Source organism: Oncorhynchus mykiss, chromosome 25 (genome assembly GCF_013265735.2).
Source record: "Oncorhynchus mykiss isolate Arlee chromosome 25, USDA_OmykA_1.1, whole genome shotgun sequence".
Taxonomy (NCBI): Eukaryota; Metazoa; Chordata; class Actinopteri; order Salmoniformes; family Salmonidae; genus Oncorhynchus; species Oncorhynchus mykiss.
In genome coordinates this window covers 1,828,771-1,855,139 of record NC_048589.1, presented here as the reverse complement: position 1 = coordinate 1,855,139, position 26,369 = coordinate 1,828,771, and the positions used below count along the sequence as shown (strand labels likewise).

Genomic DNA, 26,369 nt, shown 5'->3' with positions numbered 1-26,369 from the left:
CGAGCAGTGTGGGTGAAATCATTGAATAACTTAGATTTCTACATTTATTTTTGCAACGCTTGCGCACGCGATGCGAGCAGTGTGGTCAGCCTGTTAGAGCCTTGCTAGGGCTTTCAAATATTAGCATGCATAAGATCGTGCTGTTATTATTGTTACACATTTTTTCCTGACTGTTTTCCATTTTATTTGGTTAGTTCTCTTAGGCATCCTCATAGATTATGTTATCATGGGACTACCCATATTTCCCTCTGGTCAACAGAAATTGGCGGCCAAGGGTTTGCCTTAGGACACAAATGTGCGTCATGAGTCAGGGAGATGGTCTGATGGTCTTAGTGACAACAGACCTAGATATGGGGGAGGTTTTAGTGGGTGGAATATTAGGACAATTGGAGGTTTACAAAGTTGCAGCTACAGTATGCTTAACAGTGCACATTATTATGATACAGCTATATGGACACTTAATTATCATTGTACTTTTTAATGGTAAGTTTACAAACATTGGTTGTGGTAAGTGGGGAAATAAGTATAGCAAGCTGTAATGGCTTAGCAGATCATAAATAAAGAAGATACATTTTTACATGGCTAAAAGAGAAAGAATATAATCTGTTGTTTACAGGAAACTCATTCTACAAATATAGATGAGGTTGGGTGGAAAAAGGACTGGGAGGGAGAAATATATTTTTGTCATGGACAAAGAAATTTAAAAGTGGTGATTATACTAATTAATACAAATTTTGATCTGATTGTGCAAACAGATCCGCAAGGAAGATGGATTATACTAAATATGCTACTGGACCAAAAACAGATCTGGCTAAATAATCTATATGGGCCAAATAATGATGATCCACACTTTTTCTAAAATATATATAATAATCTTTTGAGCTCACAAGCAACAAAATAATCTATTATTATGGTGGGAGATTATAATATTGTTTTAAGTACCTCAATGGATCGTAAAGGAAATAATTCTACAAATGATCACCCTCAAGCACTTAAGGCGATTACAAAGATCGTGGATATATGGAGGTTGAAAAACCCTGACCTAGTGAGATATACATGGAGGAGGCTTAATCAAGCTAGACGTCTTGATTACTTCCTAGTCTCGTTCTTGCTGGCATCAAAAGTTTAAAAAGTATTAATAGCAGACTGAATGCGACCGGATCACCATCTAATTGGCCTCCATATAACTCTTACAGAATTTCCATGTGAATGGGGATATTGGAAAATGAATCAAAGCCTTTGGGATGACAATTTGTTAACTAAGACAAAATAATGAATAATTTACTTTTTTTCTACAACATTCAGTAGGTACAGCAGATCCCCTTATTGTATGGGACACTTTCAAATGTACTTTTAGAGGCCATTCAATACAGTACTCATCATTAAAATAAAAGCAGTTTAGGTCAAAAGAGATTAGACTAATAAAGGAAATAGAGAAGTAACAGCGGAGGTAGATGGTAATGGAACTGTACTATAGAGGCACGAAATAGGTTAGAGGAAAAACAAAAAGAAATGGAGGTAGTTATTCAAGAATGATCAAGTGTAATGTATTACAAAAATAAAGCTAATTTTATGGAAAATGGGGAAAAAATGCATAAAAATTTTCTTGAATCTTCAACACAGAAATTCTACCAAAAAGAATTTACAGAAACACATTACAAATGGAGTTATCCATGATTCAACAAATTATATTTTGAAAGAGGAAGCAAAATATTTTAAGCGTGTTTTCTTTTCAGTCTCCATTTCCACTGAATGATGATAGCTGTAAGGATTTCTTTCATAATAATAATAATGTAAAATTAACAAATTTACAGAAAGACCGGTGTGAAGGATAATTTACAGAACAGGAACTTTTTGAGGCAATAAAATCTTATATTGGAGATAATGTACGACAATTACTTGAAACAATTGAACATTATGAAACATTGAAGATACCAGGTCTGGTCGTCATAGTAGATTTTAAAAAGGGTTTTGACAAATTATGATTAGAATTTATATAGAAATGCATGGAATACTTTTGCAATCTGGATCCCTGCACAGTCTCATTGAAGATCTTGATTAGTTTTCTAGCTTCTCTGGATTAAAACCTAATTATGGCAAGTGTACCATATTTCATGTTGGATCATAAAAAAAATAGTGTTTACACTACCGTGCAGTTTACCAATAAAATGGGCGGATGGTGAAGTAGACATACTTGGTTTTCACATCTAGAAAAATATAAATGAACTTACCACAATTCATTTCAATAGAAAGTTATCAAAAATAGATAAGATATTGCAACCATGGAGAGGTATTTATGGAAAAATTACATTGATTTATTCTTTGGTCCTATTACAGTTTACTTACTTACTAATGGCATTGCCTACTCCAAATGATTCATTTTTAAAATCATATGAGCAAAAAATATTTTTTTTGGAATGCTAAGCCAGACAAAATATACAGTGCCTTGCGAAAGTCTTCGGCCCCCTTGAACTTTGCGAACTTTTGCCACATTTCAGGCTTCAAACATAAAACTGTATTTTTTTGTGAAGAATCAACAACAAGTGGGACACAATCATGAAGTGGAACGACATTTATTGGATATTTCAAACTTTTTTAACAAATCAAAAACTGAAAAATTGGGCGTGCAAAATTTCTTTCAGTGCAGCAAACTCTCTCCAGAAGTTCAGTGAGGATCTCTGAATGATCCAATGTTGACCTAAATGACTAATGATGATAAATACAATCCACCTGTGTGTAATCAAGTCTCCGTATAAATGCACCTGCACTGTGATAGTCTCAGAGGTCCGTTAAAAGCGCAGAGAGCATCATGAAGAACAAGGAACACACCAGGCAGGTCCGAGATACTGTTGTGAAAAAGTTTAAAGCCGGATTTGGATACAAAAATATTTCCCAAGCTTTAAACATCCCAAGGAGCACTGTGCAAGCGATAATATTGAAATGGAAGGAGTATCAGATCACTGCAAATCTACCAAGACCTGGCCGTCCCTCTAAACTTTCAGCTCATACAAGGAGAAGACTGATCAGAGATGCAGCCAAGACGCCCTTGATCACTCTGGATGAACTGCAGAGATCTACAGCTGAGGTGGGAGACTCTGTCCATAGGACAACAATCAGTCGTATATTGCACAAATCTGGCCTTTATGGAAGAGTGGCAAGAAGAAAGCCATTTCTTAAAGATATCCATAAAAAGTGTCGTTTAAGGTTTGCCACAAGCCACCTGGGAGACACACCAAACATGTGGAAGAAGGTGCTCTGGTCAGATGAAACCAAAATTGAACTTTTTGGCAACAATGCAAAACGTTATGTTTGGCGTAAAAGCAACACAGCTGAACACACCATCCCCACTGTCAAACATGGTGGTGGCAGCATCATGGTTTGGGCCTGCTTTTCTTCAGCAGGGACAGGGAAGATTAAAATTGATGGGAAGATGGATGGAGCCAAATACAGGACCATTCTGGAAGACTCCTTATGGAGTCTGCAAAAGACCTGAGACTGGGACGGAGATTTGTCTTCCAACAAGACAATGATCCAAAACATAAAGCAAAATCTACAATGGAATGGTTAAAAAATAAACATATCCAGGTGTTAGAATGGCCAAGTCAAAGTCCAGACCTGAATCCAATCGAGAATCTGTGGAAAGAACTGAAAACTGCTGTTCACAAATGCTCTCCATCCAACCTCACTGAGCTCGAGCTGTTTTGCAAGGAGGAATGGGAAAAAATGTCAGTCTCTCAATGTGCAAAACTGATAGAGACATACCCCAAGCGACTTACAGCTGTAATCGCAGCAAAAGGTGGCGCTACAAAATATTAACTTAAGGGGGATGAATAATTTTGCACGGCCACTTTTTCAGTTTTTGATTTGTTAAAAAAGTTTGAAATATCCAATAAATGTCGTTCCACTTCATGATTGTGTCCCACTTGTTGTTGATTCTTCACAAAAAAATACAGTTTTATATCTTTATGTTTGAAGCCTGAAATGTGGCAAAAGGTCGCAAAGTTCAAGGGGGCCGAATACTTTCGCAAGGCACTGTATGTGCCTACTTATATAATGAATATACTTAAACCCAAAATGGTTCTCCAGTAGATTATTAAGAAAAGCTCATCCTTCATACAGATTACAACTTCTCATTTCCGACTAATTTAAAATTTAATTTTGTTTAAAGTATCGCCCTTTCTTAAACAAGCCATACAAAGATGGTTACAATTTCAGTTTTATCCTCCAGAAAAGATAGAACAAATGTTAAGGTTAAACTCAAATATATTGACTAATAAAAACATTCTTTATGGAATAAAAAAATTAACGTTATGAATAGAAATGGAGGAGTTATATGCAGTTGTCGAAAATATATGGAATTATCTGCTCAATCCAAATTTTAATCCAACTGATTGCACTACCACAAAAATGGAGGAGGTAAGTGGAAAAGGGACAAGGTAGGGAACTTGTTTGCCTGGCATATATTAAAGATACAAATTGGCTGAAAGGAACTGGTATAAATAGAAAAATACAGTGAGGCAAAAAAGTATTTAGTCAGCCACCAATTGTACAAGTTCTCCCACTTAAAAAGATGAGAGAGGCCTGTAATTTTCATCATAGGTACACTTCAACTTTGACAGACAAAATGAGAATTTTTTCTCCAGAAAATCACATTGTAGGATTTTTAATGAATTTCTTTGCAAATTATGGTGGGAAAAAAGTATTTGGTCAATAACAAAAGTGTATCTCAATACTTTGTTGTATACCCTTTGTTGGCAATGACAGAGGTCAAATGTTTTCTGTAAGTCTTCACAAGGTTTTCACACACTGTTGCTGGTATTTTGGCCCATTCCTCCATGCAGATCTCCTCTAGAGCAGTGACGTTTTTGGGCTGTTGCTGGGCAACACGGACATTCAACTCCCTCCAAAGATTTTCTATGGGGTTGAGATCTGGAGACTGGCTAGACCACTCCAGGACCTTGAAATGCTTCTTACGAAGCCACTCCTTCGTTGCCCGGGCAGTGTGTTTGGGATCATTGTCATGCTGAAAGACCCAGCCACGTTTCATTTTCAATGCCCTTGCTGATGGATGGAGGTCTTCACTCAAAATCTCACGATACATGGCTCCATTCATTCTTTCCTTTACACGGATCAGTCGTCTTGGTCCCTTTGCAGAAAAACAGCCCCAAAGCATGATGTTTCCTCCCCCATGCTTCACAGTAGGTATGGTGTTCTTTGGATGCAACTCAGCATTCTTTGTCCTCTAAACACGACGAGTTGAGTTTTTACCAAAAAGTTATATTTTGGTTTCATCTGACATTCTCCCAATCTTCTTCTGGATCATCCAAATGCTCTCTAGCAAACTTCAGACGGGCCTGGACATGTACTGGCTTAAGCAGGGGGACACGTCTGGCACTGCAGGATTTGAGTCCCTGGCATCGTAGTGTGTTACTGATGGTAGGCTTTGTTCCCAGCTCTCTGCAGGTCATTCACTAGGTCCCCCCGTGTGGTTCTGTGATTTTTTTTTATTGTGATCATTTTGACCCCACGGGGTGAGATCTTGTGTGGAGCCCCAGATCGAGGAAGATTATCAGTGGTCTTGTATGTCTTCCATTTCCTAATAATTGCTCCCACAGTTGATTTCTTCAAACCAACCTATTGCAGATTCAGTCTTCCCGGCCTGGTGCAGGCCTCTTAAAGAAGAAGTTACAGGTCTGTGAGAGCCAGAAATCTTGCTTGTTTGTAGGTGACCAAATACTTATTTTCCACCATAATTTGCAAATAAATTCATTAAAAATCCTACAATGTGATTTTCTAAATTTTTTAAAATCATTTTGTCTGTCATAGTTGAAGTGCACCTATGATGAAAATTACATTGCTCTCTCATTTTTTAAGTGGGAGAACTTGCACAATTGTTGGCTGACTAAATACTTTTTTGCCCCACTGTATACCCGTTTCATCTGAGGACAAAAATGTTGACAGCTGCGCCATACAGGTTGCAAAATAAATGGGAAGAGATTTTCGATGTACCAAATCCATGGCACTTGGTTTATGAACTGGTACAAACAACTACACTAGACTCAACACTTAGTTTTTCGATTTAAATGATTATATAAAATTCTTGCCACCAACAGAATGCTATATATATATATGGGGCATACAACAATCTCATTTCTGTAGATTTTGTTGCGACGAGACAGAATCAATAGATCACTTATTCTAGTATTGCTTGTCTCTGGTCACAGATTCAGGAATGGTTAAAAAATCACAACATGCACTTAAAATGAACCTTTCAAATAGCAGTGTTGGGCGATCTGGAAAGCCATAGCCAATCAATCAATAATATAATAATACTCGTGGAAATATTTTCATCTTTAGCTCACATTCTGTGAATAATATATGATTAGAAAGATTCAACAGTTTTGTAAAACATCACAGCACAATTGAAAAATATATGGCACATGGAAACCAACCAAGGATGGTCTATGGTTGTAGGTGGGATGAGCTGAGAGTGGCCGAGGGTTGGGATTAAAGAGTTTGTTTGGTAATGTATTGTTATATATAAAATTACCATGTATGTAAAATGTATGTATATGTGTCAAAAAAATATGTATATGTGGTTAAAAAAAGAAGAATGCCGCTCTCCCCACAGGTGTGATTACTACCTATGAGGGTTTAGAGCTTGAGGTAGTCACCTCATACAAGTACTTGGGAGTATGGCTAGACAGTACACTGATCTTCTCTCAGTACATAGCCTGCAGTTTGACAAGGTTAAATCTAGACTTGATTTCCTCTATTGTAATCACTCCTCTTTCACCCCAGCTGCCAAACTAACCTTGATTCAGATGACCATTTTACCCATGCTAGATTATAGACACGTAATTTATAAATCGGCAGGTAAGTGTGCTCTCGAGCGGCTAGATGTACTTTACCATTCGGCCATCAGATTTGCCACCAATGCTTCTTATGACACATCACTGCAATCTATACTCTGTAAACTGGTCATCTCTCTCTATACCCGTCGCAAGATCCACTGGTTATTTATAAAACCCCTCTTAGGCCTCACTCCCCTCTATCTGAGATATCTACTGCAGCCCCCATCCTCCACGTACAACACCCGTTCTGCCAGTCGCATTCTGTTAAAGGTCCCTAAAGCACACACACATCCCTGGGTTGCTCCTCTTTTCAGTTCGCTGCAGCAAGTGACTGGAACGCGCTGCAACAAACTCTCAAACTGGTCAGTTTTATCTCCATCTCTTCATTCAAAGACTCAATCATGGACATTCTTACTGACAGTTGTTGTTGTTTTTTTGTGGTGTATTGTTGTCTCTACCTTCTTGCCCTTTGTGCTTTTGTCTGTAAAAGATGTGAACAATACATGTTGATTATTTCATTCCTGTGCTGTTTGTAATTACCCTGGTAGGTTGACTGATAACCTGAACCAGGTTGCAGGCACTGGTTACAGTGAAGCTTTTTCTTGAGTGGGCAGCTTGATGAAAGCCAGTCAATATTTAAATCACCTGGAAAATATACCTCTCTGTTGATATCACATACATTATCAAGCATTTCACACATATTATCCAGATACTGTTAGCACTTGGTGGTTGACAGCAGCTTCCCACAAGAAGGGGCTTTTGGTGAAGCAGATGAACCTGTAGCCATATTACTTCAACAGTATTTAACATGAGATCCTCCCTGAGCTTTACAGGAATGTGGTTCTGAATATAAACAGCAATACCTCCACCTTTGGCATTTCTGTATTTTCTGTAAATGTTATAACCATGTATTTCTACCACTGTATTATCTAAGTGAGTTTCAGAGATCTGATACTAGCAAGTTATTGATTTCATGAACCTTGTTTCTTATGCTACATATGCACGTGGGATATTTTTAGCACTTTTCTTGGATGCTTGATTGTTTTTTATTGCTTTACTGGGAAGCTTAGCAGAAGTATACATGCACATATTACACTGTGGACTTCCTACTAGGGTACACCGTCTCAGTGCGAACAGTATCTCTGGAAAAATAGGCATGATTACTGCATAAAATAGCTGTAGGATCAATAGAGGTATTCCGGATAGTTAGAGGGACATACAAGTACATTAGGTTACTCACATTGTGTCTGCCAACGCCCCTGGGATAACATACATTTGCTGCAGCATAATGACGACTCAGCAACACAATGGTCATTGTCTCAACACAGCCTTTAAATGCGTGGACAGGGTCCAGGAGCCAAGGTGATTCGGATGGACTCCATTATTTCTGTAGAGCATATTCTGTCTCCAGAAGATGTCAAAGTTATCTATAAAAGTGATTCCAACAGAGCTAGCCTGCTGAATCTTTCACACCTGTGGCTCAACAATGGTACCGGACCTGAAATAATTGTCCGCTTTTGGGAATAAATCAGTGCTAGAATCAGGAATTTTAAATACATTTTCAGAAGTTCCCGAGCTAGCCCTCCTAATGCCGTTTGACCCCACATGGATTTAGACGGCATCAGCTCCTGGCAGCTGTCATAGAATGGTCGGAAGCAACCTTGTGAGATCCTGTACTCGTGCTCCAGGATAGCAGATAGTTTTTCCCCCGGGAACCAAGGTGTTTCTTACCATAGAACTGCCGATGAACATCCACCAAGTCATCCAGGAGCATCCCACCAACTCCATTCTCCAGGGAAGGGGGAGACCCCTTCTGGGAGGGATCCCTGCAGAGAACCAGCCTGTCGGCTGTGGGGAGCCGACACGGCGGCAACACTTCCACCAGGCCAGAGCGGCGTCCGGCTACTGGGGTGGAGAGGAAAGAAAAAGTAGGCGGGCGTGGATTCCCCAGTAGTTTGTGTAGGTTCACTACCTGTTTGCTAAAAGTAGCCACTTCACCCCTGTAGTCCTCAGCAAGTGAACATGTCCTACATTGAAAGTCTTGGCGGTCCACATTGCTCCAGAATTAAGCAAAATAATCACAGCTCTTGCAGCATTGAAAAACTTTGTTAGCGTCCTCTATTTGAGGTTACCAGTCTTCCTCTGTGAGATGTGGCAGGAGTGTTTATGAGTGAGTGTTGTGGGCGTGTGTACAAGTGTTCGTGTTCATCTGTATGAGTGTGTGTGCATGTGTGTATGTGTACCTTAGCCACAGACATGTAGCAAACAAGCCCGGCATACAGGCTCCTCCGAGCAAAGGGAGAGTCCCCACTCGGTTGAGGAAATGCAGTATCCAGAAAACCAGAGAGTCTTTCTCTCTCCTCGCTAGCTTGCTAAGGGTTGTTTTGCTAAAGCAGACAAGCAGGTGTAGAGCATTAGCCTCTTATCTGGCAAGCTGCTCTAGCGCTTTAAATTTAAATAATTGATTAGGAAGTTTTAGTGGGCCAGAGCAGAAGGGTTTGGCAAGCTAGTTTATCGTAATTCTGGATGACGAATGACTTGAAGTTTGAGTTTCTCCACAAAGATTTACTGTATGAGTCTGACGTTTTAGTTGGGCTCCCATCAGCTTACATTGTAAAAACCTGCAAAAACATTCCAGGAAAGAAAATGAAAAGTTACTCGGAGTTCGTAGTGATGCAATGAATCATCAAATGAAATATTGTCAAAAGAGCTATAGTAAAAGTATCTCTCTCTCTGCGTGTCACGAGGGTGTGCTCTGACTTCTACTGAACCTACTTTACGGCGAGAGGATAAGCTAATAGGGTTTTAGGTTTTCTGAGCTGTTGTTTTCTCTGCAAGGTTCTCAGATCTGCTATGGTCAGGTATGTAGTGCTACCATAGAGCGGGGGAGCAGTGCTACCTCCCTTTTTTCAATTTGAGAATACATGGAGCCGGTAAAAATATTTCTGGAACAATGACCACTAAAATTCCATGAAAACCATAGAATGACTAAATACATATGTAGGCTATGAGAGCCTATAGGTAGGCAACTTGTGTTTTCTTTTCTGTCTTCTCTCTCTCTGGCAGTGGTGTGAATGATGAATGACTGTAGGCGTGTGCTGAGGCTCGTCAGTCTGAGGCAAGACCACTTTGAGCAGGCCAAATCCGACGTAACTTCCAAAGACAGAAAACTAAAATGTCCTCAAAACAGTTTTGTTATGGACTTGGGGCTCTTGTACGATGCACTTGAACTCGCCCTACTGTCCTAGTGCTTAGCTTACAGAAACGTACCACCTGTATTGGGTATTCAGACAAACTGATCCACCGCATGAACCTTATCTCACCAACGAGATCTAGGATCCAAATTCACTGCCTGTCTGCCTTGATGTTCGTAAAACTCCACGGACCTCCTCTTGCGTAGTGAAACCCAGAACGATATGTTGACCACTTGGTTAAGGTTCTGTCCTTTCAGCACCATGATTCGTGTCTCGCAAGATCACATAATGATTCATAGGTATTTAAAAATAAAAAATAAAAAAAACAAATATAATAGCATGTTCTAGCATATTAGGCCTATAGCATGTTACACCAAAACACCTCCTCAGCCATTTCTTATCTGAAGCTGAATAGTCTAAACAAGTTCCTCATGCTGCCAAAACTCAACAGTGCCCGCCACTAGGCCGGATATGCTTTGTTGCATCAACGTAGGCCTGCAAGAAAGGCTTATAGTTTGTTAACACCATCTGCTTTAACATCTCTGGGATAATTTGGGACGCTAGCGTCCCATCGCGCCAGCAGCCAGTGAAAGTGCAGTGCGCCAAATTCAAAACAACAGAAATCTCATACTTAAAATTCCTCAACCATACAAGTATTTTACACCATTTTAAAGATACACTTTTCGTCAATCCAACCACAGTGTCTGATTTCAAAAAGGCTTTTCGGCGAAAGCATGATTATGTTAGGTCAGCAACGAGTCACAGAAAGCATTCAGCCATTTTCCAACCAAAGAGAGGTGTCACAAAAAGCAGGAATATAGATAAAATGAATCACTAACCTTTGACGATCTTCATCAGATGACACTCCCAGGACTCAATGTTACACAATACATGTATGTTTTGTTCAATCAAGTTCATATTTATATCCTAAAACCTCAGTTCACATTGGCGCCATGTTCAGAAATGTCTCCAAAAATCCCGATAAATTGCAGAGAGCCACATCCAATAACATAAATACTCATCATAAACTTTGATGAAAGATACATGTTTTGCATAGAATTAAATATAAACTTGTTCTTAACCTTTCTGATCTCCCCATCCCGGATCCGGGATCGTGAATACAGTCTCAAGCTCATTACCATAACGCAACGTTAACTCTTCATGAAAATCGCAAATGAAATGAAATAAATATGCCATCTCTCAAGCTTAGCCTTTTGTAAACAACACTGTCATCTCAGATTTTCAAAATATGCTTCTCAACCATAGGAAAACAATAATTTGTGTAAAAGTAGCTAGCTAGCGTAGCATTTAGCGTTAGCATTAGCGTTAGCATCCAGCACGCAACATTTCAACAAAAACATAAAAGCCTTCAAATAAAATCATTTACCTTTGAAGAACTTCTGATGTTTTCAATGAGGAGACTCTCAGTTAGATAGCAAATGCTCAGTTCTTCCAAAAAGATTCTTTGTGTATTAGAAATAGCTCTGTTTTGTACATCACATTTGGCTACCAAAAAAACCCGAAAATTCAGTCCTCAAAACGCGAACTTTTTTCCAAATTAACTCCATAATATCGACTGAAAACATGGCAAACGTTGTTTAGAATCAATCCTCAAGGTGTTTTTCACATATCTCTTCGATGATATATCGTTCGTGGAAGCATGGTTTCTCCTCTCAATCAAATGGAAAAATACTTGCACCTGGCTTTGCGCACCAATTTCGACGCAGGACACCAGGCGGACACTTGGAAAATGTAGTCTCTTATGGTCAATCTTCCAATGATATGCCTACAAATACGTCACAATGCTGCCGACATCTTGGGGAAACGGCAGAAGGTCTAAGCTTATTCCTGTCGCATTCACAGCCATATAAGGAGACATTAGAAATCAGAGCTTCAGAAATTCTGCTCATTTCCTGTTTGACGTTTCATCTTGGTTTCGCCTGTAGAATGAGTTCTGGGGCACTTACAGACAATATCTTTGCAGATTCTGAAACTTCAGAGTGTCTTCTCAATAATATGCATAGTCGAGCATCTTTCCATGACAAAATATTGCGCTTAAAACGGGAACGTTTTTTATCCAAAAATGAAATAGCGCCCCTATAGATCCAACATTAATGCAACCGCTGTGTCAGATTTTTTTAAAATCTTTACGGCAAAAGCACAATATTCAATAATCTGAGAACAGCGTTCAGCCACAAAAGCAAGCCATACAGTTACCCGCCAAGTTGTGGAGTCAACAAAAGTCATAAATAGCATTATAAATCTTCACTTACCTTTGCTGATCTTCGTCGGAATGCACTCCCGGAACTCCCACTTCCACAGGAAATTGTATTTTTGTTCGATTACGTCCATATTTATGTCCAAATACCACTTTTTTTGTTTGCGTGTTTAGTTCACTATTCCAAAGGCACAATGCGCGAGCGCAAAATCCAGACGAAAAGTCAAGAGTTCCATTACAGTTTGTAGAAACATGTCAAACGATGTTTACAATCAACCCTCTTTTTATATTAAATCTTCAATAATAATCCAACTGGACAATAGCGTATTCATTACAGAGGAAAAAGAAGGCAAGGCTCGCCTGCGTGACCGCGCAGTAAACAACTGATTGGCCAGAGCCTAGTCCACTTGTTGAAACAGCTCTTATTCGAAGCCCTTCCACAATAGAAGCCTCAAACAACTTTCTAAAGACTGTTGACATCTGCTGGAAGTCTTGGGTAGTGCGATCTGGCCCCATAGACACAGCATATTGGATAGGCAATCACTTAAATGAAACGACAAACCTCAGATTTCCCACTTCCTGGTGGATTTGACTCAGGTTTTTGCCTGCCATATGAGTTCTGTTATACTCACAGACATCATTCAAACGGTTTTAGAAACATCAGAGTGTTTCCTATCCAATACTACTAATAATATGCATATATTAGCATCTGGGACAGAGTAGCAGGCAGTTTACTCTGGGCACCTTATTCATCCAAGCTACTCAATACTGCCCCCCTGTCACCAAGAAGTTAATTCACTCACGAAACAGTCATTCAAAAATATCTAAATACATATTCCCATGAAACTGATGGAGATCAAATGATTGGCATAAAGGTGAATATTTCACCGGTAAAACATGAAGAATTATCATTTGCGATTGACTATTTTGAAATTGGGTATGCCTAACTTAGTGTTTGAGGTTATTAAAAATATAACATTTTCTTGAGATAATATGTGGTAATAGCTAGACGTTGCAATTGGAGGATGCATTTCATGTATAGGCCTATTGTACAATGATATTTAATAGGCTACATCTGTCGGTACGAATTTTGAGAAATGATGACGTCATTACATTTTCCAACACCTAAAAAACATAGCACTATACCACTGGCAATGGTGCACATGCTCTGACCCTCCCTAGGGTTCCCCCAACCACATCCAACAGAGTCAGCTTATTTTGACAGATTCAAGTTCTACCTATTTTCTCTTCTTGTCCTCCCCTCTTTCTTTCTTTCGTCCTCCCTCCCATCTCTCACTCCCCCTATTTTTCTTTCAATTGAATTCAATGAGCTCTATTGGCATCCAGTAATATGAAAACATCTTATCTTACATTGCCAAATCTATATGAGGAACATATTTGGAAATAAGGAACATATTTGGAAATAATCTCTCTCTCTCTCTCTCTCTCTCTCTCTCTCTCTCTCTCTCTCTCTCTCTCTCTCTCTCTCTCTCTCTCTCTCTCTCTCTCTCTCTCTCTCTCTCTCTCTCTCTCTCTCTCTCTCTCTCTCTCTCTCTCTCTCTCTCTCTCTCTCTCTCTCTCTCTCTCTCTCTCTCTCTCTCTCTCTCTCTCTCTCTCTCTCTCTCTCTCTCTCTCTCTCTCTCTCTCTCTCTCTCTCTCTCTCTCTCTCTCTCTCTCTCTCTCTCTCTCTCTCTCTCTCTCTCTCTCTCTCTCTCTCTCTCTCTCTCTCAGTGATCCAGTACAGCACAGAGACCAAGGAGACGTGTGCTCGCTTCCAACAGCAGTGTTCTCAGAACGCTGACTGCACCGACTACTCTTCCGGCTTCTGCTGCCACTGTCGCTCTGGTTTCTACGGCAACGGTCGTCACTGTCTACCTGACGGTGAGTCCTGGGGATGACGGTATAGGATGTGACACAGGCTCCGAGGATCACCGGCAGGGTCATAATATCGCAAAATGTCACACAATTATATTTATGGATTTGAATTAGTGTGGTTTTGTCAGCCATACAACATCTGTGAACAATATTTTTGGTTATTGGTGAGAAATTGGTCATTTGGCTTTCCGTACCTGTATTTCTGTTTCCACAGTTCACATTGCCTTAGTGGAAAGGTACACATCAGCATTTGTGGGTTTGATTACAGGCTCAAAATGGCCAGAAACAAAGACCTTCCTTTTGAAACTACTCCCTTCATAGAACAGCGCAACCTGGCTCTAATCAGGATAGAAAGAGGAGTGGGAGGCCCCGGTGCACAACTGAGCAAGAGGACAAGTACATTAGTGTCTAGTTTGAGAAACAGATGCCTCCCAAGTCCTCAACTAGCAGCTTCATTAAATAGTACCCGCAAAACACCAGTCTCAACGTCAATCAATCAAATGTATTTATAAAGCCCTTTTTACATCAGCCGATGTCACAAAGTGCTGTACAGAAACCCAGCCTAAAACCCCAAACAGCAAACAATGCCGATGTAGAAGCACGGTGGCTAGGAAAAAATCCCTAGAAAGGCCAGAACCTAGGAAGAAACCTAGAGAGGGACCAGGCTCTGAGGGTTGGTCAGTCCTCTTCTGGCTGTGCCAGCTGGAGATTATAACAGAACACTAGCAAGATGTTCAAATGTTCATAGATGACCTGCAGCGTCAGATAATAATAATCACAGTAGTTGTAGAGGGCGCAACAGGTCAGCACCTCAGGAGTAAATGTCAGTTGGCTTTTTATAGCCAATCATTCATAGTTAGAGACAGCAGGTGCGGTAGAGAGAGGGTCCAAAACAGCAGGTCCGGGACAAGGTAGCACGTCTAGTGAACAGATCAGGGTTCCATAGTTGCAGGCAGAACAGTTGAAACTGGAGCAGCAGCATGACCAGGGGACAGCAAGGAGTCATCAGGCCAGCTAGTCCTGAGGCGTGGTCCTAGGGCTCAGGTCGAGAGAGAGCAAACTAGAATGCTAAAACAGAGCAAACTAGAATGCTATTTGGCCCTCAACAGAGTACACAGTGGCAGAATACCTGACCACTGTGACTGACCCAAACCTAAGGAAAGCTTTGACAATGTACAGACTCAGTGAGCATAGCATTGCTGTTGAGAAAGGCCGCCGTAGGCAGACCTGGCTCTCAAGAGAAGACTGGCTATGTGCACACTATCCACAAAATGAGGTGGAACTGAGCTGCACTTCCTAACCTCCTGCCCAATGTATGACCATATTAGAGACACATATTTCTCTCAGATTACACAGATCCACAAAGAATTCGAAAACAAACCCGATTTTGATAAACTCCCATATCTACTGGGTGAAATACCATAGTGTGCTACCACAGTATGCCATCACAGCAGCAAGATTTGTGACCTGTTGCCACAAGAAACGGTCGACCAGTGAAGAACAAACACCATTGTAAAGACAACCCATATTTATGCTTATTTATTTTCCCTTTTGTACTTTAACCATTTGCACATCGTTACAACACTGTATATATACATAATATGACATTTATAATGTCTTTATTCTTTTGGAAATTCTGTGAGTGGAATGTTTACTGTTCATATTTATTGTTTATTTCACTTTTGTATATTATCTACCTCACTTGCTTTGGCAATGTTAACATATGTTTCCCATGCCAATAAAGCCCCTTGAATTGAAATTGGGTCGAGAGAGAGAGAGGTCGAGAGAGAGAGAGAGAGAGAGGTCGAGAGAGAGAGAGAGGTCGAGAGAGAGAGAGAGGTCGAGAGAGAGGTCGAGAGAGAGGTCGAGAGAGAGGTCGAGAGAGAGGTCGAGAGAGAGAGAGAGAGAGAGGGAGGGAGGGAGAGAGAGGGGTCGAGAGACTGTGGCCCTGTACACCCACTTTGCCAAAGCACAGCCCCCACACCACTAGATCTTCAACTTACCCTGAGACAAGGCCGAGTATAGCCCAGAGTTCCTCAGTCAGTTCTTTTGCCCATCTTAATCTTTTATTTTTATTGGCCAGTCTGAGATATGGCTTTTTCTTTGCAACTCTGCCTAGAAGGCCAGCATCCCGGAGTCGCCTCTACACTGTTGACGTTGAGACTGGTGTTTTGCGGGTACTATTTAATGAAGCTGCCCGTTGAGGACTTGTCTGTTTCTCAAACTAGACACTCTAATGTACATGTCCTCTTGCTCAGGTGTGCACCGCGGCCTCCCACTCCTCTTTCTATTCTGGTTAGAGCCAGTTTGCGCTGTTCTTTGAAGGGAATAGTACACAGCGTTGTACGAGATCTTCAGTTTCTTGGCAATTTCTCGCATGGAATAGCCTTCATTTCTCAGAACAAGAATAGACTGACAAATTTCAGAAGAAAGTTATTTGTTTCTTGCCATTTTGAGCCTGGAATCGAACCCACAAATGCTGATGCACCAGATACTAAACTAGTCTAAAGAAGGCCAACTTATTGCTTCTTTAACCAGGACAACAGTTGTCAGCTGTGCTAACATATCTGCAAAAGTGTTTTCTAATGATCAATTTGCCTTTTAAAATGATAAACTTGGATTAGCTAACACAACTTGCCATTGGAACACAGGAGTGATGGTTGTTGATAATGGGCCTCTGTACGCCTATGTAGATATTCCATAAAAAATCTGCCGTTTCCAGCTACAATAGTCATTAACAATGTCTACGCTGTATTTCTAATCAATTTGATGTTATTTTAATGGACTAAAAATGTGATTTTCTTTCAAAAACAAGGATATTTCAGTGACCCCAAACCTTTAAACGTTAGTTTGCGGGATATGTCTGTACTTTTTGCTGCATAGAGGGAAAAGAAACTCACACACTACAACTCTCCGTCTCCTAAATACACACACACCAATTCTCACCCAAACTCTCACAGACCCATAAAAACCTGGTCTCCACCTCCCCCTCTCCAAACCCCCCTGGCTCTCTCTCTCACATGACAGCATCATCTTGTTTCTAGGCCCTGCAACCATTTCCTGCCAGATCAACACCTCTGATGCAGTGGTGGGCTCCTCAAACAATCCTCCTATTGGTCACTGGGCCATGCCGAGCTCCTCTAGCCCCTCGCTAGCTGGCTAATTACCTGGACGTGGCTTGACAGACATTCCTATTTGGAGAGCAGTATAAACGCTCTCTCTCACACATACACACACACACACACACACACACACACACACACACACACACACACACACTTTATTAGTCTGGCTGCTTGTTATTAACCCAGGGGTTTGGGTTTGTGTGTGTGTGTGTCGAAGGGCATGTAAAGTAATGGGGGTGGTATTTAAATGTTAGCTTTATAACCGGATGTTTTGGCAGCCAGTCAATGCTTTGACAAATACAGTCAGTCGACTACTTGAAAGAGTTGGAGGGGATGATGTCACCCTGACTGACTTTCCACTGGGTTGGTTCATCCTCAGGAATGAGGTGTTTTGTTAGAGGCTGAAGTTTCACAACAAAATGTGAACACATTGTTCCAGGTAGAAGTGTCAAGGCAAACTTGTGTATATTCCAGGGTTGGAGTGTCAAGACTTGTCAAACGTGGTACTTGTGAAGCCTTTGTCATTTGAGAGACAGTGGGAGACACTGACAGACATGTATGCGGGATGGTGTATTCAGTCTAAGTTCTTGTGGGTGCTTTGATGGAACAGGAACACAAACACACACAGGGTGCTTTGTAGTAAATAGAGGAACATGACAAATTGGGACTGTCAACAGTGTCAACAAAGTGGGGACCTGAGCCATATTTTCACATATAATCCACAATGGCATGAAAGCCAAAACACACAGCAGAGGTACTCACACGAACGAACGGACATAGTAACAATAATCGACAGGGCACAATTATACAATTACTAATCAATGGGAATAGGGGCCTGGTGTGCGTAATGAAAGTTCTGGAGGGATCCGTGACAGAATGGATGGAAGTGAAATGGAATTGATGCCAATGCTGGTACCTATACGCCCAGTCTATGTGCCCAAAATACACTCATGTCCCTTCCTGCTTCCTCAGTAGCTGTGTGTTTGTTCCTTAAGTCATACACTTCAAAGAGATGTTTTTAAGCTAAAAATACAGGAATTATTTTAAAAATTCCATTGCCGTCTGTTTTGTCACTTTGTATGTCTATGGAGTTGTATTTGGTGCAGATGTGTGCTGTTTGTGGTAGTGGTGTTCTCTACATGTTTTGTGTTGGATACACAGACACTGATTGGTTGACAGGCGATGTATGGGGAAAGTTTCTGGTATCCGTTGTGAAAAATGCGAGCAGCATGAATTGCGGAGACTGCATTCTCAGTTTTGACCGGATTAAGCATAAATCTGCTTTTATGATGCATGCCCAATACATTGACTCATTATTTGTAGTATACATTTGTTACCATGTCTTTCTTTCCCCCCTTCTATTCTCTCAGGTGCTCCCCATCGCGTCAATGGCAAGGTGAGCGGGACAGTGATAGTAGGTTCCACCCCTGTGGACCTTAACAGCGTGGACCTGCATGCCTACATCGTAGTGAGTGACGGGCGGGCATACACCGCCATCAGCGAGGTGCCCGAGCCCGTGGGATGGGCACTAATGCCTGTGGCGCCCATCGGAGAGCTCTTTGGCTGGCTTTTTGCCCTGGAGCTGCCCAACAGCCAGGCTGGCTTCAAGATCACAGGTGAGTCATGATGTTACTGACGCTTAGTGAAGTTGTCACCACGTTAACAAAACATCCTTTTACAAACAGTATTCAACCTGAACATGGCATCATTGCAACCAATTTTGCCTACTGGGCACTATAGGAGGGTCCCAATTCTCATCAGAGTCATAGTACCTCACTCAACAGTCTCCCTCAGAGTTAGTGTGGCACTGTTACATACATGTTACCTTTATTTAACTAGGCAAGTCAGTTAAGAACACATTTTTATTTTCAATGATGGCCTAGGAACAGTAGGTTAACTGCCTTGTTCAGGTGCAAAATGACAGATTTTTACCTTGTCAGCTCGGGGATTCGATCTTGCAACCTTTCTGTTACAAGTCCAATGCTCTATCCACTAGGCTACCTGCCACCCACATATTTTAACCTCTACATAAAAACTGTTCTCCATGATGTCACCACTGCATGCATGTGCATAGTTAGGAATGTGTGTGTGTGTCTGTGGTGTGTGCGTGCGTGCTTCGTTTGTGTGTCTGTGTGTGTGAATGAGGCTGCCCCCATGCTGGCAGACTTCAGGTCACTCTGTATGTTTGTGTAAAGTCAGTTTAAAGTCGTACAGCTGTGTTGTCTCCAGAGGGGGGATATGCCTACTCCACCCCTCTCAGGCTAATTTGAGTCAGGTGTTCCGTTGATGTGTGTTTAGACTCATTGTATTAGCTAAGAGGCTTGTGGATTCAACCTGTCAGAATTATAGTATGCTCAGATTCCCTGTCTGTATTGAATAGTTTATCATCTGGCAAATCTAATAAGATTGACCTACTATTGGAGGCATGACTGTTATTATGGAGAATTGAGAGACTGGGTGTAGTAGTGAGATTCTGCTGTGTCCCAGCCCATTTGGGTGTGGAAGGGAATGAAATTGTAGACCAGATAGCCAAAAGAGCTTTAAAACGAGTTAGAGGTGAGGCCAAATGTAAGATCAGATCCTTTTTGATAGATGTGTGGCAGAAGAGATGGGACTCGGAGCCCAAGGGCTGGCATATGCCCTCTTAAGAAATTTAGATGGACCAAGATTCAAAGGTCAGATTAGGAAGGAAGAGGTGGAGTTTGCTCAATTGCGTCTAGGATATTGTGTATCTGGTTGGCAGCATGTGAATGGTTTGTGTCTGGAGTGTATAGTCAATGAAATGGTGGAGCATGTGTTGTTATATTGTTGTAACTATGTTGAAGAGAGGGAAAGCTTGAAGTGTAGGGTCATTGAGGTTGGACAGTGTTTTGGGGATGGGGAGGGTCTATTAGAAGTTAGTAGGACTCTTTTTTATTTTCTCAGAAGTACTGAGTTAGGTAGGAGGATTTAGAAATGTGGAGCTAATGTTGTAAACCGTGATTGACCACACACTCGAGCACAGTAGGTGGGGTCATGCACCTTTAATGTTTGTTTGCGGATCGTCATTATATCACAGAAGAAGAAGAGGCTTGTGGAAGATGTGTAGGATCTTCGCGAAGAGCAAGCAGGCTTGTGTGAGAGTTTTCACGAAAGTCAAATATAATGGATATTATTCTCATATGTGCTAAGTTCACCTAAGTTAAAACATGTATAAATCATTATCTCAATGAAGGCCAAATAGCAAAGACCTTACTCAATTGTTCTAGTTGTAATACGAAAATATCAGGTTCAAACCACCCAAATCTCATTGCCATGTATTCATTATGACATCTCTTCCTGTCGCTTATATAGCGATATCACTTCCTTATGATGTCACGTCCTGTCCCACAGGTGCTGAGTTCACACGCCACGCCGAGGTTACCTTTTACCCCGGCAACCAGCGGCTGAGCATCGTCCAGACGGCCCAAGGATTGGACAGCGAGAACCACCTCAGTGTTGACACCCGTCTCCACGGCGACGTGCCCTTCATTGCCCCCGGCGCCACCGTGCAGATGGAGCCCTACAAGGAGACCTATCAGTACTACCCTTCAGGTGCGCTAGCCAATAAGTAGCCAATCACTGCCCACCAGGGTTGGGAAGTGTAAATTACATTTACATTCTTTCAATTCAGGAATTAACTCAAATTTGAATTATCATTGCTTTTCTGTGTGGAAAATTTCAATTGGTATTGGAATTTCAGTTTGCTTCCTGAATTAACCAAATTGAAATTTTAGTTGTCCACCTCCACCCCACCTTACCTCACAGGCGTTCTGGGCCTTCCATGTCTCTGTTCCAATATCACACTAGCATACTAGCATACCACCTAGAATGAAGTTCACCTTTTGGGCATACATACATTATAAGTGGTAAGCTAGTATAGACATTGGAGCATAGCATAACTGGAGCCCAGTGGTTTTACCGACTATGGAACCTGATCAGGAAAACCTTTGAGTATTAGGTGGTAGTTTCAGGAGGTTCTCCCTAGCCCGAGTCATGACTTCCTCTCTTCCTGTACTCCACTGACTCTATTTCAAAAGAAAAAGTTGTTGGTAGTACTTAGACAGTGGGAAAGCAGGTGTGTCTCTTATATCTCCTCGCAAATTAATCCTAACTTGATAAGCCAAACTAAATATTTTTTCCATAACCTACACTACCATTTATCTGGTCCCCATCTGATCTAATGTCATGATGCAACAAAGGCGCCACTAGCCTCTCTCTCCCCTTCCTGAGTGTCTCAGCTATCTCTCGTTGCTTGGAGATAAGGATCGGAGGGGGGCTAGTCGCTAGTGGACGGTTGGGACTATAAAAAGAACCAACCTCTGAGACTTCACTGCCTCCACTTCCTTTTAGAGGAAGCCAGGGACAGATTTTTTTACGTGCTCCCCAGAACATAAACTGTGTTTCATCTGAAAGGCCCACTGGATGAGGAAGTGTTCAATTAGCAGAGCCATTCATCCTGCCAGGGCTGATTATAGACCAGGGTCGTTAGTTAGGGTCATCAAAAAGAAGGGGGTTTTCTGGTCTTGGTAAAACATTTATTTCAAGGTGCACTGCTCCAGACCAAACCGTAGTACATATAGTTGAAGTTTGAAGTTTACATAAACCTTAGCCAAATACATTTAAACTCAGTTTTTCACAATTCCTGACATTTAATCCTAGTCAAAATTCCCTGTCTTAGGTCAGTTAGGATCACCACTTTATTTTAAGAATATGAAATGTCAGAATAATATTAGAGAGAATGATTTATTTCAGCTTTTATTTATTTCATCACATTCCCAGTGGGTCAGAAGTTAACATACACTCAATTAGTATTTGGTAGCATTGCCTTTAAATTGTTTAACTTGGGTCAAACGTTTCGGGTAGCCTTCCACAAGCTTCCCACAATAAGTTGGGTGAATTTTGGCCCATTCCTTCTGACAGAGCTGAGTCAGGTTTGTAGGCCTCCTTGCTCTCACATGCTTTTTCAGTTCTGCCCATAACTTTTCTATAGGATTGAGGTCAGGGCTTTGTGATGGCCACTCCCAACACCTTGATTTTGTTGTCCTTAAGCCAGTTTGCCACAACTTTGCAAGTATGCTTGGGGTCATTGTCCATTTGGAAGACCCATTTGCGACGAAGCTTTAACTTCCTGACTGATGTCTTGAGATGTTGCTTCAATATATCCACCAAATTGTCCTCCTCATGATGCCATCTATTTTGTGAAGTGCACCAAAGCACCCAAACAACATGATGCTGCCACCCCCGTGGTTCACTTTTGGGATGGTGTTCTTCAGCTTGCAAGCCTCCCCCTTTTTCCTCCAAACATAACGATGGTCATTATGGCCAAACAGTCCTATTTTTGTTTCATCAGACCAGATTACATTTCTCAAAAAAGTACGATTTTTGTCCCCATGTGCAGTTGCAAACCATAGTCTGGCTTTTTTATGGCGGTTTTGGAACAGTGGCTTCTTCCTTGCCGAGCGGCCTTTCAGGTTCTGTCGATATAGGACTCGTTTTTACTGTGGATTAAGATACTTCTGTACCTGTTTCCTCCAGCATCTTCACAAGGTCCTTAGCTGTTGTTCTGGGATTGATTTGCACGTTTCGCACCAAAGTACGTTCATCTCTAGGAGACAGAACGCGTCTTCTTCCTGAGCGATATGACGGCTGCGTTGTCCGATGGTGTTTATACTTGCCTACTATTGTTTGTACAGATGAACGTGGTACCTTCAGGTGTTTGGACATTGCTCCCAAGGTAGGGAGCATCCAGGTAATGCGTACACCTCCAATTGACTCAAATGATGTCAATTAGCCTATCAGAAGCTTCTAAAGCCATGAAGTCATTTTAGGGAATTTTCCAAGCTGTTTTTAAAGGCACAGTCAACTTAGTGTATGTACACTTCTGACCCACTGTAATTGTGATACAGTGAAAGTGAAATAATCTGTCTGTTAACAATTGTTGAAAAAATTACTTGTGTCATGCACAAAGAAGATGTCCTAACTGACTTGCCAAAACTATAGTTTGTTAACATGACATTTGTGGAGTGGTTGAAATGACTCCAACCTAAGTGTATGTAAACTTCTGACTTCAACTGTAACAGATCATAAGCATTCTAGAAACAGCCTACTGGGAAAAAACAGGTTGCATCAACATTATTTCCACGTCATTTCAACAAAACAATTTTACGTGATGACGTTGAATCAACGTGGGAAGCTGATTGGATTTGCAAAATGGGAATTGGGAATTTCGTATTTTTGTCACCCAACTTTGAACCTAAATCCAATGACATGGTCATTTTGAATTCACATTAGTTGCCAACTCAACCAAATATTAATAATAAAAAAGTACTGTACTGATGTCTGTGACCAGTGGGAGATCCGCACAGACCTGAGTCAAAATGGTGCTTGTTTTCTTTAGAATATTTTGTGCGTTTGATTGCGCCTGCCTAGAGTGCTAGACGGGTGGGCATTGCACTTTTGGGACTATTCCATTGGTTCCATTGCGCCAGGCAAGTTCAATCGAGTGCTTGAAAGTATTTGAAAGAAAATAAATACTATTTGGACTGTGGTGTTTTTAGAATGTGCCTATGATCAGTTATAAAACTATGACAAATGGTGCTTGTAAAAAAAAATGTAAAGAGCATTAATGACACCCAGTAACACCCATGCTACAGTGCCTTGCGAAAGTATTCGGCCCCCTTGAACTTTGCGACCTTTTGCCACATTTCAGGCTTCAAAAATAAAGATATAAAACTTTTGTGAAGAATCAACAACAAGTGGGACACAATCATGAAGTGGAACGACATTTATTGGATATTTCAAACTTTTTTAACAAATCAAAAACTGAGAAATTGGGCGTGCAAAATTATTCAGCCCCTTTACTTTCAGTGCAGCAAACTCTCTCCAGAAGTTCAGTGAGGATCTCTGAATGATCCAATGTTGACCTAAATGACTAATGATGATAAATACAATCCACCTGTGTGTAATCAAGTCTCCGTATAAATGCACCTGCACTGTGATAGTCTGAGGTCCGTCAAAAGCGCAGAGAGCATCATGAAGAACAAGGAACACACCAGGCAGGTCTGAGATACTGTTGTGAAGAAGTTTAAAGCCGGATTTGGATACAAAAATATTTCCCAAGCTTTAAACATCCCAAGGAGCACTGTGCAAGCGATAATATTGAAATGGAAGGAGTATCAGACCACTGCAAATCTACCAAGACCTGGCCGTCCCTCTAAACTTTCAGCTCATACAAGGAGAAGACTGATCAGAGATGCAGCCAAGAGGCCCATGATCACTCTGGATGAACTGCAGAGATCTACAGCTGAGGTGGGAGACTCTGTCCATAGGACAACAATCAGTCGTATATTGCACAAATCTGGCCTTTATGGAAGAGTGGCAAGAAGAAAGCCATTTCTTAAAGATATCCATAAAAAGTGTCGGTTAAAGTTTGCCACAAGCCACCTGGGAGACACACCAAACATGTGGAAGAAGGTGCTCTGGTCAGATGAAACCAAAATTGAACTTTTTGGCAACAATGCAAAACGTTATGTTTGGCGTAAAAGCAACACAGCTGAACACACCATCCCCACTGTCAAACATGGTGGTGGCAGCATCATGGTTTGGGCCTGCTTTTCTTCAGCAGGGACAGGGAAGATGGTTAAAATTGATGGGAAGATGGATGGAGCCAAATACAGGACCATTCTGGAAGAAAACCTGATGGAGTCTGCAAAAGACCTGAGACTGGGACGGAGATTTGTCTTCCAACAAGACAATGATCCAAAACATAAAGCAAAATCTGCAATGGAATGGTTCAAAAATAAACATATCCAGGTGTTAGAATGGCCAAGTCAAAGTCCAGACCTGAATCCAATCGAGAATCTGTGGAAAGAACTGAAAACTACTGTTCACAAATGCTCTCCATCCAACCTCACTGAGCTCGAGCTGTTTTGCAAGGAGGAATGGGAAAAAATGTCAGTCTCTCGATGTGCAAAACTGATAGAGACATACCCCAAGCGACTTACAGCTGTAATCGCAGCAAAAGGTGGCGCTACAAAGTATTAACTTAAGGGGGCTGAATAATTTTGCACGCCCAATTTTTCAGTTTTTGATTTGTTAAAAAAGTTTGAAATATCCAATAAATGTCGTTCCACTTCATGATTGTGTCCCACTTGTTGTTCATTCTTGACAAAAAAATACAGTTTTATATCTTTGTTTGAAGCTTGAAATGTGGCAAAAGGTCGCAAAGTTCAAGGGGGCCGAATACTTTCGCAAGGCACTGTAAATTGTTTCATATGCCATGACCCTATAAATGACTTAAAAGCTTTTTTACAGCACGGAAACGTCAACAACAGACAATTTACATATGATATATTGTTGATAATGTACTCTGTCAACAGACTATTTAAACTCGTACATCGTAGGTAATGTAGTATTTCTACAGGCTTCTACTGGTGCATAGTGGGTAATGTAGTCTCTTCTCCTCTCCCCACTCTCAGTGGTGAGGTCCACGTCGGTGCGGGAGTTCACAGTGGTGTCGGCGGAGCGCGGCTCGGAAACATTCACCTTTCAGCTGCATCAGAACATCACGTACCACGACTGCCGCTACGGGCCCAGAGCGGGGCCTGAGACGCTGCAGCTGACCACGGAGCGTGTCTTTGTCATGTACGTCAAGGACGAGAACATCTTGAGATACGCCATCACCAACAAGATAAGCCCAGTCGGAGGTCAGTTCAAGTTTAAAGTTCGGAAGTTTGTGTCCATTTTTCTTGTTGTTAGTGTTGTCTGTGAGGTTGTGTGATGGGAAAAGGTATGGGGCTGGGTATGTGTTTTGTTTGGTTGTGCAGACGTTTGTGAAAGATGACAATTAGAAAGGTAAAGTTTCCGGGTAATTTTGGCATACAATAGTAATTATAAACCTGTTATTAAACTAGTATTAAATTAAGTAGAGTCAGTTGAGTGTGGGCATATGTCAACTGTGAACATGTATTTTTTTGGGTGATGTCTTCGCTAACATTAGCCATAGAAGTCCAGTACATGCTGTTGAATCACTGCTGAGTATGTACAGTACTCCCCCTCAGCCTCTAGTGCCCCTCCCTCCTTC

The 26,369-nt window shown here is 41.3% G+C and overlaps 1 protein-coding gene across 6 annotated transcripts in view; it reads left to right on the top strand.

The window, feature by feature from the left end:
• The window catches only part of nid2a (nidogen 2a (osteonidogen)), a 113,210-nt gene that overhangs the window by 19,083 nt on the left and 67,758 nt on the right, over window positions 1-26,369 (top strand). For all 6 annotated transcript variants that reach the window (XM_036962901.1, XM_036962900.1, XM_021584308.2 and 3 more), the window contains exons 5-8: window positions 13,998-14,147; window positions 18,637-18,882; window positions 20,639-20,839; window positions 25,765-25,992. In XM_036962901.1, coding sequence (XP_036818796.1) covers window positions 13,998-14,147; window positions 18,637-18,882; window positions 20,639-20,839; window positions 25,765-25,992 — 825 coding nt within the window. The remainder of the gene's footprint in view (window positions 1-13,997; window positions 14,148-18,636; window positions 18,883-20,638; window positions 20,840-25,764; window positions 25,993-26,369) is intronic.